Below are 12,394 nucleotides of genomic sequence, written 5' to 3' on the forward strand. Positions count from 1 at the left end.
CCCCCCCCCCACCCCTGTGACTGCTGCACTGAAGGACACAAGTGCTGTTTTCCTGGGGCACTTGGCTGCCAGGTCACTGTTGGGAGAGCCTAGTCATTTCCAGACTGGAGCCTGCTGTTGCACTGAGAACAATAATCTGCTTCCCTTTGCTGCTGTGGCTTCCCCCCACCCCCTCCCCACAGCTAAACACTGTGGCTGTGTCCTGCCTGGCACAAGCTGCAGCCACATTGGGGTGGGTTCCTCTGTCTCCCTGGGCCCAGCTGCCCCTGATCTCAGCCGTTGCTGCTGGGCTGCATTAACTCTGCTGCGCCTCTTCAGTTTGCCAGGAAGGGTGAAGCCCCACTGCAGGCGACCAAGAGCCAGAGCCTGACAGCACTTCCTGGGTCTGTGCCAGTCATCCCCGCAGACTACCCCTCACATCGGTACTTTGGGTCCTTCTCCAGCCTGCACCAGCCAGCCGCCACAGGCACCTCGGGTAAGCAGAGCCTAACGGCCAGCTCCCTCGGCATGGGGGAGGCTAACAGTAGGGGCTTCAGGTGGGGCTGGGTTGCAAAGTGCCAGCTCTGGTTAGAGCTCCTGACTCTGACCCTGTGGCCTTACAGTTGTGTGTGACCAGGCTGTCTGAACAAGCTTCCTATAAAACACCCTGTTCCCCCAGCTTAGCCCTTCCAAGCTTCCCTGCAATGCTGTCAAGGCTAAATGTTCAGGTGTTATATATGAGGCCTTGGTAGGAACTAGACTGAGTCTCCGTCTCCAGCTGTCCAGGGAAGCTCACGAATCCTGAGGTGTGCAGGGAATGTGTTGGATCCCTTCCTTTCAGCCGCTTGGACTGGATTGGCCTGTGTTCAATGAGAATCGCAGAGGAGTGAGGCTTGAAGGGAGCTCCAGAGGTCACAACTAGTCTAACCCCTGCCTGAGGCAGGATCAGCCCTGTCCAAACTATCTCAGACAAATTCAATGTCTAAACTCTGCATAAAACTACCATCAATTCCGACACATCACCCCCTCTCTCCACCTCTTCCAGACAGGAGAGTGGCGAGCTTCTTGGTGGGAAGCACCAGCCAGCCTCCAGAGAGCTCACTGCACGACTTGCCCTGCTTGCTGCTGCATGACCAGTCCCCTCTGGGCCTGTCTGGCCCCCTTCCCAGCCTCAGCACTCCCTCTTCCAAGGACTTGTCCTCTCCGGCCAGTGAGATGAGCGCCAGCACCACAACTGGCCAAAGCGAGGACGCCTGGGTGGGCAACCAGGACGACCAGCAGAGCGACGCCAACGACGGGCCGGAGTACCTGGCCATCGGGAATCTGGGGCGCCGAGGCCGGGCAGCCAGCAGCCAGAGCAGCTCAAGCAGCAGCAAGAGCAGCAGCTCTCCCCTCTTCTCATCCAGCAGCTCTCAGAAGCCAGAATCAGTGTGCTCCTTGGGGGAGCAGGGCCCCAGCAGTTGCACCAGGGCCATGGGCATCCTGCGCAGGTCCAGCTTCTCGGAGGGGCAGACGGCAGCCACGCAGGGGATCCCCAAGAAGAGTCACGCACGCTCCCAGTCGGATACCAACGTGGCCTCAGGGAGAGCTCATGGTAAGGCTGGGACCAGGGGAGTGGGTGGGGGCAGCATTGTGCATGAGATGCAGTCTGGGGAGAGGTCTCATGCACAGGAGAGTGACTGGGTTTTACAGGGTGGTCCCAGAGGGTGCCAGCAGTGGGTGTTTGCCTATGTGCAGGGGCATCAACACTCGTTAATTAGTGAATGACACCCCTTTGCAATGTCCTCGCACAGTGGGGACCTGAGGGGGGCCTGGTGCTGTGCAATGCAAGGGAGGCAAAGCATGCACTGTGGCAGCTGGGCCTGGCCTCTGCACTGTATATGCCCAGAGATGGAGCTGCCTCCTGCCTGCCCCCTCCTCAGCCAAGCTCTGAGCTCTACTCCTGGAAGTCCCTGACTTGCTCTGCAGCCAGGCTTCACATGGCCAGCAGATATCGAGTTAGTGTGGTCCCCTGGGGCTCCACTGCAGGCTGGCACTGCTTTGGAGCTCCCCAGGGCCCTTCTGCCCTCTTTCTGGGGCCTCGTCCGTCCAGCAGCTCCGGGTGTCCATCTCAGAGTGCCAGAGGCCCTATCACTGGGCCTTCCTTCATTAGACTTGCAAGACAGTCCGGGTCTTTTTGGGCTGTCTGTTCTGCACTTTGCAGGTGAGTGCCAGGCCTGTGGACCTCCTGGAGGTGGGCATCAGGCCTGCTGCCAGGTGGACGCCATGGTGCTGCCTTCCAGGAGGAGCAGCAGCCCCCAAGTAACCCATGTGTGTCTGTTTTCTCTCCTCCCCTCACACTCTTTCTTTGCTGCCTGCCCAGGAGGCCTCAGGGATATCACCATTATTATAGAAGACCCAGTAGCAGGTTTGGGAGCCGGTGTCCCCCTCCCCACGTCAGCCATCGTTATATTGCATTCAGGACTTCCATTAATGCATTGATGTCCATTCCAGCCTCTCCATTCCCCAGTCCCTGATGGCGCATGGAGGGTCACCCGGGGTCATGCATGTGACCTGTGTGAGGATCCCCGCTGGGTTTGGGAGGGGGTGCCGGACTGGACTGAGAATGTGCTCCGTTCCCATGCATGGTGCTTTGCTGCCTTTACTGGTGAGGTGTGGGCTGGCTTCCTTCCCCTTTGGGAAATCTGGCCTCACCACATCTTTTGAGCCATGCTGGGAGACAGAGAAAGGCTGGCTTATATGTCACGTTCACCCCCTTGCCTGGTGGAGCTCAGGTTCATGGAGCTGGGAGCAGCATCTGCCCATGAGACAGCATGCTTGGCCTACAGCTATGGTGTAATGCTCAGAGAATGACGCGGGGAGTTGGGACTCTGGGGTTCAATTCCAGGTCTTGCTGCTTCTGCGCTGCATAAGGCAGTGTGACCCAACTTCTACAGGGGCCAAAGTGCTCACCGCTGGATATCACCAGAGTTCAGCACCTCAGCCTCAGCCAGGCAAGGCTGTGCAGGACCCTTTAGAGCAGTTTGGAGGTGCCCAAGACAGGTGCAGCAGCTGCTCCCCACAGGTCCATTGCTGCACTCGCTGTCCGTGTAGCCGGCAGATTAAGATGCTTGACTCCCAGGGCTCTTGCCAGCGCTGTTTGCCACAGTCCTGCCACTGGTCCTAGTGGCTGGGACCTCCCCACTATTGGGAGATCAGCCGTGCTGGGCCTGGAGGCTGTCTTCATGTCAGTGCTCTGGGGTAGGCGAGTCCTTGTAGCCTCTCGCTCATGTGTGATGCCTGTGGGTGCTGGGCGTTGGAGCTGAGGAGTGGAACGCTTATTATTGAGCCATTGTCATGGGGCTCTCAGCTCAGACCCTGCCCAAACTGCTCGACAGCTGTTTTGCGGCCTGCAGAAAGTGAATTCACCTGGCTCCAGTTCCTGGAGGCCAGAGCCCAGCCCCCTGCAGCAGCCTAGGATGTCCCTGAGCTCTGGAGGTGAGGCAGTTATTCCTCCAGATGAGGCTTGCCCTGTCCTGCTTGTGCTGGCCCAGGCCCCGCCACTCACCAGGACTGCAGGGCTGAGACCTAGCGCTGGCCTCTTCATTCAGCAAAGGACACATCCTCTCCCTGTTGTGCTCCCTGCTGCCCACATGCACTTCTTCCCGGCAGCTGAGGCAGAGGGGCTGAGCAGAGTGGTATGAGCCAACTGAGTTTACCCCCTATTCCCAACGCCTGGTGCAACTGCATATTCCACCCGCACCTTCCTCTCCACCCACCCTTTTCTTCCTCACTTCCCCCAACAGCTTCCCTTGCATGTTCGGTTTTCACGTCCCTTTCAGCAACAGCCCAGGGCTTCATCCTGCTGGGGTCGTGCCTCAAGGCACTTGGTCTTAGCATCATCCCATCGCACCGTTGTTGCAGGCTTACAGGCGCCAGCCATGTTTGCCTCTGATGACATTGACTGGGGCAGCCCCTCCCCTAGTCCTGCCCAGTGAGGCTGTGACTGCCGTCCCGGGCAGATGGAGGGCAGGGTGCTGGGAGCCGCACGTTGGGTCACCTCTGCGTCCTGTTGGCAGTGGTATCTGAGCCTGTAGGTCATTGCTACTGCAGCACTGGGGGCTCCTGCGTGCAGGAAAGCTGCTTCCCCACAGCTAGAGCTGTTGAGGGGAGGAGGTTAGAGAGTACACACTTCTCTGCACCTTGTCTTCCGTGTATGCTGGAACCACAGGGCCCCGTGATCCCCCATGTTTAGCCCCCTGCCTTTCTGGAGGGGGAACTGAGTGCCTGGAACCCTGCACCAAGCACCCAGACCATACGTCAAGCTCTTGCAATCCTGAGCCTTGCTGCCAAGGGGAGCAGGGGCTCTTTCTAACTCTGTGCCCTTCCCCCTCATTGCAATAGCTAATAGGACAGACAAGCTGTGCTGCAGCCAGGCTCTTCCGTTCTGCCCGCTTGTCCCTTTCCTGCTTCCCCATTGCTGTTGGGAGAAACCACCCTCGGAGACCAGCCCAGGCAAGCTATCCCCTGCTCATGGCCTGCCCCTCCCTGGCACTGCCCCTCCTGCTTTGCACTCGGGTCATCCCCTTCCTCACTGGAGACCAGCTGGCTTGACCCTGTCCTGTCCCCCTTCAGTTTCTGTCTGTTCTCTGGTGTCTGACTCGTTCCATCCCATATCATGCACGGGGTTGGGGTTTGGGGTTGGGCCAGCCCTGCAGGGCTACTGACCTGCCGTGGTGTTTTCTCTCTTCCTTTCTCAGAATCGCATGGAGACATTTCGCGAGTGCGAGGCCCCTTGTGCTGCTCCCCCCAGGGCAGTGATGTGAGCATGCCAAGCTCCCTGTACATGGAGCATGGTGAGTACGGCTGGGGCAGAGAGCAGCTGAAGGAACCCCTATCCAGGAGGGTGTGTCTGGCTCTCATAGGTGTTTGCAGGAGGACTTTGAACCTGCCAGGATGATTGATTCCCATTTGCACCTGTGCCTCCGAAGAGCAGCAGTTCCCCTGGAAATGCATTGCCCCTGTACTCGGATAATCCTTCCTATAACATCAACAGCCACGTGGGTGCATTAGGGCATCTGCCTGTTGCTACTAATAGGCATTGACTTGAGGGGAGTTGCTTGCTTATGTATCTCTGGCCTGGCTGCCCTTGTACCATGTTGGCAGGCATTGGAAGGAGGGAGTTCCTTACCACTAATTACAGCGGTGCCTAGAGCACAAATGTCATGGCCTCACTTCCCTGGACGTTGTGCAGAGTGGGGTGCACAGCTGCCCCAAAGACTTAACCATTGCAATGACTGGGGGTGGGGGAGGAAGTGTGTTCCACAATTGCTGCTTTCCCCATAAGAGTAACAATTGTGGGGAGGGCTGGGGTTTGTGCCCAAGGAAGATGAGAGGCTGCAAGGCAGAGCTTTGGGGCTTCCCCTGAGCAGAAGCCATTGGGGATCAGGTGGGGCTGTCATGAGGATGGGGATTGCCTGTGGTTGTGGCAGGGTTTGTGGCATCTCACTACTCCGGAGTTGATCGTGGTCAGAAGTTGGTTGCTAGACAACATAGGATGCAGCTCTGACTTTGTCTGGTGATTGCTGTATGTGTTGAGGCAGCCAGGCTGGTACAAACAGGGGCATGGCATTCATGCATGGGCTCCTCTGGACTTCCCAGCACTGGGTTTCCCAGCTGCTCCCGTCCCACATACCGGTCTCTTGCCTTTCCAGACACCAGCCAGTACCTGAGTTCGGGAGAAGGGATGTTCCGAAGACCCTCGCAGGGGCAGTCCCTCATCAGCTACCTGTCGGAGCAGGACTTTGGCAGCTGTGCGGACCTGGAGAAGGTAGGGGCTGGCCAGGGCGCTGCGGGGGTTGTGGTCTTGGGTGCTGGGCCAGGACCTTCAACGCTGCTGGCCAGCAGCTGGAAGGGGCAGCCTGTGTAAGTGCTACAGTGCTGCCCTGGAGCTGTGCGCTGGCCTTGCTTGGCTGCTGCCTCACTGGAAGTTGTCTTGTAGCATCCCCCAGCCAGGAGCTGCCAGTACCACCACCGAGTCTCCCTTGGGTATGTGTGCTGGGGCTGACTTGCCAGGTTCAGTCCCTTGTTTGCGCCTCTTGCCCTGCTTTGTCTTAGGGTGGAATCTCACCCTTCTGCCACTTAGTATTTGCCCCTTGTCCAGGCCCTAGCAGGCCTGACTGGCCTCCAGGCACTTGTGACCAGTGATGATGACTCACAGCCTGCTGAAACCATAGTGCTTCTCTCCTATGTGGTGCTTGGAGCAAACCATAGGAGAGAGAGACTGTAGAACATGCATCTCTTCACTGAAATCTCACCCTTCTGGCACCTTGAGAAGGCCCTGCAGCCTCGGATCACCTTCTGGGCCTAGGAGAATCTGCCTGGATTTCCCTCATGACCCCTGGGAGAGCCATTTAGATCCCTGCCAGGACTCTGCTCTCCAGGCTGTTCACTTCAGCTGCAGCAGGCTCGTGTCCTCCTGGCCCTGCCTATGCCATAGTCATGGAGGAGACGGAAAGGCAGATGTCAGGGTTATGTCAACATCTCTTAATGCTGAAGTTCAGGTTGATGGACTGTCTAGAGCCGGCCCTCTTCCTGTCTGGGGTGTCCTAGATGGTTCCCTAGTGAGAAGCACTTAAGTATTCCTACCAGAAGTGGAGATCCAACATGTAGGATACACCCTGTGCCTGAGATGCACCAGGCTAAGGAAGGTTTAGACATTCCTGTGGCCTGATGGGAGGTGCAGGCTTCCAGAGGTGCAGTAGGAAGGGAAGTTGTCCATAATGTGGTCCACCCAGCACCGCCTCTGTTGGTTGCTGGCTCTCTGTTGCCGAGTGCAAGCTGCAGAGCTGTCTGGTACTGGGAGTCTTGAGCTGCAGGCTGTCAGGAAGCCACTAAGGGTGTGACCCTTACCCCCAGGAAAATGCCCACTTCAGCATCTCAGAGTCGCTGATTGCAGCTATCGAGCTGATGAAATGCAACATGCTGAGCCAGCAGCTGGAAGAGGAGGAGGAGGAGAGCGACAAGGAGATTCAGGAGCTCAAGCAGAAGATCCGCATCCGTCGCCAGCAAATCCGCACCAAACATCTCCCTGGCTACCGGGAAATGGGCTCCGATGGTGAGTGCTGCTTGCTGGGTGTGACTTGTCACCAGCAGGTGACAGCAAGGCTCATTCCCTGTGTGTTAACTCCCTCCTCAAGGTCCATGTGCTCCGAATGGGAGACTCTAGTATGATGGCTCCGTGTGCATTGATAATACACCCCCTCCCTGCTAGAGATAGCAGGATGTAGCTTAACTCTCTTCCCACATGTACCCCAATACTCAGCCCAGCCACATCACAGCCCCTTCTACCCTGCTAGTTCTTGCTGCTGCTTTTAGACACCCTCCACTGACTCTGTGGCCCCATCTCAATGCACCTCCTGGGGTGGGATCTGCCTTCCAGGCTTCATGGCTACAGACAGTGGGTCCCAGTTCAGCTCTCGTGACTCCATGCGGCTCTCGGACTCGGGCTCTGCGGAGGAAGTTGAGGAGTATGAGATACAAGGTAAGAGAGGGTGGCTGCACCCCACAGCAGGGTGGGGTGGGGGTAGCGCTGCACTGCTGTCAGTGGGGCTGTGCCTGCGCGGGGCGTGCCCTGCCTTGGATGATGGCCTTGAACTGGGTGTTGAGTTGGAATCCCAGGTGCCTTCCAAAACCGGAGCGACGCCTTAGCAGCCCTTGACCTGTGCACAAAGAAGGGTTGAGTGATTTGCCTGGGGGACCCTTCATATAGTCCAAACGACCCTTTAGTTCACTACTCCTAGCAGGTCCCCTTGATGGGGAGTGGTCAGGCCAAGGGACTGGGTTGTTTGCCTGTGTAGTTGGACTGTCCCTACCAGCAGTCCCTATCCCCTCACAGCCAGGTGCGCTGGACTCTGTTCAAACCCTGGCCTCCCAGCTGCAGTCAGGTGTTAGTCTGGGACTGGGGGCTCTGAATCCTCAGTTCGTACCCAGCAGGGTGGTGGGATGACCCCCACAGTAAGTGCCCCTTGTTCAGCAGCAATTCCCACTGGTTGACTATAAAGGGGCACTAATGAAGAAACCGCTGCCTTGTCTTCCACCAGGCTGGACTGGGGCTTTCTGCAGTCTCTGTGATAAATGTCCCTCAGTCTTCCTATTCCTCTGTCCTTGGCTGCTGACAGCACTGGCCCTAGGTTGGGTCCTGGCAGGCTAGAGCATGGGGTTGGTTGTGAAGACTGAGGCAGAGGCCTGTGTCCTGTCCTGGGCATCCCCTCAGTCCCCACTCGCTTGCTGTCATGTTGATGCCCTTTCTCCCCGGCCTGGCCAAGCACTGAAGCGACCTGTTTTGTCATCACCGTGTCATGCAGATGGTAGCGATGGATCTAACCTGATTCAAATGTCCAAGAACGGGCTCTCGGTGTCAATGGCTTCCCTATTCTCAGGTAGTACCCGAGAGTGCTCCCCGCAGCTGCATGTGTGTGTGTGTCTGTGCTCACCTGTCCGTGTGCGTCGCCCAGGCGTGTCGGGGTTGCAGGGAGTAGGGGGGCCCCAGGGGACTTGAGTGGGCACCTGAGTTCATGCTGCCTTGGTGGGCTTCAGGCTGGATCCTGACCCCTGGCTAAACCCCTGGAGCCCAGCTCTGTCCACTCCCCGTGAGCTCACTGCTCTGCGCATGCCGTCTGGTTTCTCACCAGCCTCACTCCAGGCTTTCCCAGAGCTTGCACATCTGGAAGCCACAATTGTCATCTGATGGCTGGAGGGAAAGGATCGGAGGTGAATGCAGTGAGGGGCAGATTGGTGGGAAGCTACAGCAAGGGGCTGAACAGCCTTGCCCCTGCCCTGGCTTTGCTCCCATGGCACTTGGTGTGGCTCATCCAGCAGCAGCACTAGAGGCAGGTTCCACCTGTCAGGGCTGAGAGCAGGGGCATGGTGGCCTTCATGCTGAGGCCAAGTGAGGTGCCCCCTGGGAGGTGAGACCAAGGGGTGGTTCCCCTGCCCTACTCCAGCAGTGGTGGCCTCAAACCAGACACCCAGCAGCGCCTGCGCAATGCTGTTCCACAGTGGTCAGGGGTTTCTAGGCTTCTCTGGAGCCATTGGAAGCCTTTGCTGCCCTCAGCAGCCTGCTTCTGGGGGGGGCTTTGCTCAGCCCCACAGTGACAGCTGTGCTGTCACCTGTATTTCGGTGGGCAGCTGCCACTGAGAGCAGCTCCGAGCCCCTCCCAGCTGGCTGCAGCCATGTCTGCGCTCAGGTGTGGGGCATTCCCTGGGTGTGCCAACGCAGCTCTGCTGCCTGTAGCATCAGGGAGCCACCAGGAAAGCAGACCTCAAAGTATTTTGATCACTGGTCTTGTCTGTGCCTCATCTGACGCCCAGATGCCAAGGTGACGGGCAGCTTGAGATCCATCAGGCCAGTCTAGGATGAGACCTGTCAGACGGGCTGCGCTGGTGTCGGCTCTGGGCAGGAGCTGATGCCCTACAGGGAATGTCCCCGGCTCGGTGCTGAGGTCTGGGGAAGTCCATCATTGCTGCCCCCTGGGAAGGCTTGCAGGGATGATCCCACCTGTGGGCAACGTGGAGCTGAATGCCCTGGCTCTGAGCTGTCTGATCCAGAGCACTGGTATGGGGTGGTGCTGACTGTGCTGCTGGCTGGCTGTGGCACGTCCAGGAGGGCCGAGTCTTGTAGCTCCAGTGCCCAGTGCTCTGAGGACAGCCCCAGGTCTGAAGCAAATTCAGGTCTGCGGACTGAGGTCATTGGGATAAGGTGGTGTGGTCCGAACAGGAGCCTGGGGACACCTGGGTTCCACCTCAGCTCTGAGGACCGTGGCTCACGTTGCTGTGCCTTGGCTTTGCTCTCAGGTAGCGGGGCTGTGGGGCCCTGCAGGGTGGGAGGACATCACTAGTCTCGATGTGCACACTGTGCTCAGCACAAAGGAGCTGAGCTCCCTGGTGGGTGATGGAGCCCGTTTGCTGGGGTAACCTGTGAGCACAGCATCTTCTGCTGCCCTGTGGCCTCCTGGTGTAGCACAGACTGAGGTTTGGAGGGGAAGGTGTTTTTGGTGGGAGAGGGTCTGGAGCAGTCTGGGGTGCTGGGGGTGCCAGCGGCTTCTGACAAGGAGCAATGTGGTGTTAGGGGCAGAGGCCCAGTGCAGTACAGTGGCTCAAGGTGCAGTATGTGCCCGGCTGGTGTGGGCTGTCAGTGCCAGGACTCTTGTTTGCATGGGAAGCCAGAGGTGCTCAGGGAGGCTGCATGGAGAGCATCTGTGCTGGAGGGAGGTCCGAGTCCCTGAGAGAGGTTGTGCTCCACGTGTCCTACACAGGAGAGGCAAGAATTGAGGTTCTTACAGCTGCGTTGGATTTCCAGGGGCTTGGGGCCAAGTGCATCTTGAGTGCAAGTGGCCTTACTCGTATAATACAGGGAACCTGCACTCTCCACCAGCTTGCCTACAGTGCAGCAGCAGGGCATGCAGCAGGCGTCTGTGCCCATCTTCAAGGGAGTTAAACACCCATGGAGCTGGGCAGTGCATCCTAGCTGCTGGTCTCTGCTGGTCCCGTGTGAACGCAGTGTGGTGCTGGGCTCTCGTGGTCCTTGAGTGTGCAACGAGCACTGAGGAGGGATATGGGAGCAGGACACAGCCCCTGCCAGAGTCTACAGGAAGGGACCAAGAGGCAAAGCACTGCCTGAGGTCAAGCCTGGCAGGCTCAATATGCGCCCTGCTCTTGTGGCCTAAAGCGTGTCCAGTCCAGGGGTGCCAAGGCTTTGTATTAGTGCCCTGGAAGGTGGGGGTGGCAGCGGTGTGATAGCAGTGTGTACAGCCTCAGCAGCTCCACAAACAGTGGATGCTTGCTGGGATAGCACCAAGGGAGTTGTGCAGTGCACCAGTCTGCATTGGGAATTGGCCTTAAGCCGCCGGCAGCTTGTCCCATGTCAGCTCCTGAACAGCCCTCAAAGGGTAGCGGCTCTGTCTCATGGACTGGGCTTGACGTGACCCAGCAAGGCAGACATTGAGGGCATCGTGTCCCACAGCTGCTCTGCAGCAGTGTGTGAAGCCCAGCGAGCTACCTAACCCCGGCACTAACCCACGATCCTGTCCTCCTTGCCCCAGGCGTGGGTGTGCTGGGGGCTGGCATATGCCCTGCACCAAATGTGACTCCCCATTCAAATCTGCCTGGGGTCTGCTCCCAGGGGTCCCTGCCCTTGGATGGGCACCACGCACTATTAGAATGCCCTGCGGGGGGGGCTTAACACTGAGCCCTGCTAAGAGGAGACTAACGCTGCTCTCTTTTCTGCTCCCACCATCTCCCATCCAGATGCTGACATCCAGAAGAGCATGCCGGCTGCCCAGAAATCCTTCCTCTCCTCAGAGTCTGTGTACGTTCCTTTCTGCTCCCAACCTCAGCCTTGGGAGCAGCTGCAGGGCAGGTCCCAGAGCGCAGGAGGACTAAGGTGCAGCTCTGGGGGTGGGGCGTGGAGGGTCCCTCCTGAAGGGCCTGGTTTGTATAAGACCTTTAGAACAGAAATGGGCCTGAATGGGTTCAAGCTGATGGAGAGTGTATCGGGATGACCCGCTCCCCAGTCACTCTGGAGGCACGGCCCAGTTTGGCCAGTCCCGCTCACATCCTGTTCCCTGAAGCCCTGAGTGGGTGCTGCCATTTTTTCAGCCGTGCCCGGTAGTGCTACTCCGTAAATGACCAGAGGGTAGTGCTGTAGAGGGATCGATGGCATCCCTTCCTGCCCCGGAGACTGGGCTTACCGTCTCCTTGTGCCCACCTCCAGCTGAGGTGGGCGCGATGGGGAAGGGCACCCACTGACGTGCACCTGACCTACTAATTGCCAGCAGAGCCAGGCAGCCATCCCATGGGCTTTCAGCAGGGCCCCCTCTGCCTATCAGATGCAGCCCCAACCTGTCAGTGTAACGAGCATTATGCCTCATGCCTTGAATGGGCTCCAGCAGTACTGTACCACCTCAGAAGCAGCTGCATTGGCAAAGCAATTCCCATAAGCAGGCCATAGTTGGGGCAATGCACTGTAGAAACACGGCATAAGACCATAAACAGTGCCCAGACCAATGGTCCAACTAGTCCGGTATCCTATCTCTGACAGTGGCAGAAGTGGAAGGAGAGCTTCAAACCAGGTATCTCTAGAGGAGTCTAACCCCTGTGCAATACTCTCCCTGGCATCCATCATTTATTGAGTTAGAAATGACAGAGGAAGCATCTTCATCTGTTCTGTTCAACAGTCATTAACAGATTGATCCTCCATGAATTTATCCAGTCCCTTTTGGCACTTGGATCTGCTCTGTGCCTCTTCCCCTGGACCCTCACTTCAACGTTCGCCCCTGGTTTCAGCCTCATGCTGTCCTTCATCCAGGTTCCTTCCACGTCCTCGTGAGACAGCTCGACCTCAAAGGCGGCTGTTCCTTTTTCAGAGACTTCCACT

At 57.9% G+C, this 12,394-nt stretch overlaps 1 protein-coding gene across 4 annotated transcripts in view; it reads left to right on the forward strand.

Annotated features, from left to right (window-relative positions):
* RUBCN (RUN and cysteine rich domain containing beclin 1 interacting protein) overlaps positions 1-12,394 on the forward strand; it is a 62,665-nt gene that overhangs the window by 27,703 nt on the left and 22,568 nt on the right. Inside the window, exons 6-14 of one of the 4 annotated variants that reach the window (XM_019503442.1) lie at positions 319-475; positions 1,025-1,573; positions 2,342-2,386; positions 4,719-4,814; positions 5,673-5,788; positions 6,877-7,075; positions 7,400-7,501; positions 8,325-8,399; positions 11,266-11,326. In XM_019503442.1, coding sequence (XP_019358987.1) covers positions 319-475; positions 1,025-1,573; positions 2,342-2,386; positions 4,719-4,814; positions 5,673-5,788; positions 6,877-7,075; positions 7,400-7,501; positions 8,325-8,399; positions 11,266-11,326 — 1,400 coding nt within the window. The remainder of the gene's footprint in view (positions 1-318; positions 476-1,024; positions 1,574-2,341; positions 2,387-4,718; positions 4,815-5,672; positions 5,789-6,876; positions 7,076-7,399; positions 7,502-8,324; positions 8,400-11,265; positions 11,327-12,394) is intronic. The other 3 variants (XM_019503444.1, XM_019503443.1, XM_019503445.1) reach the window with 3 other exon arrangements.

This window comes from Gavialis gangeticus, unplaced genomic scaffold (genome assembly GCF_001723915.1).
Source record: "Gavialis gangeticus isolate Ggan-Ray unplaced genomic scaffold, GavGan_comp1, whole genome shotgun sequence".
Lineage (NCBI taxonomy): Eukaryota > Metazoa > Chordata > Crocodylia > Gavialidae > Gavialis > Gavialis gangeticus.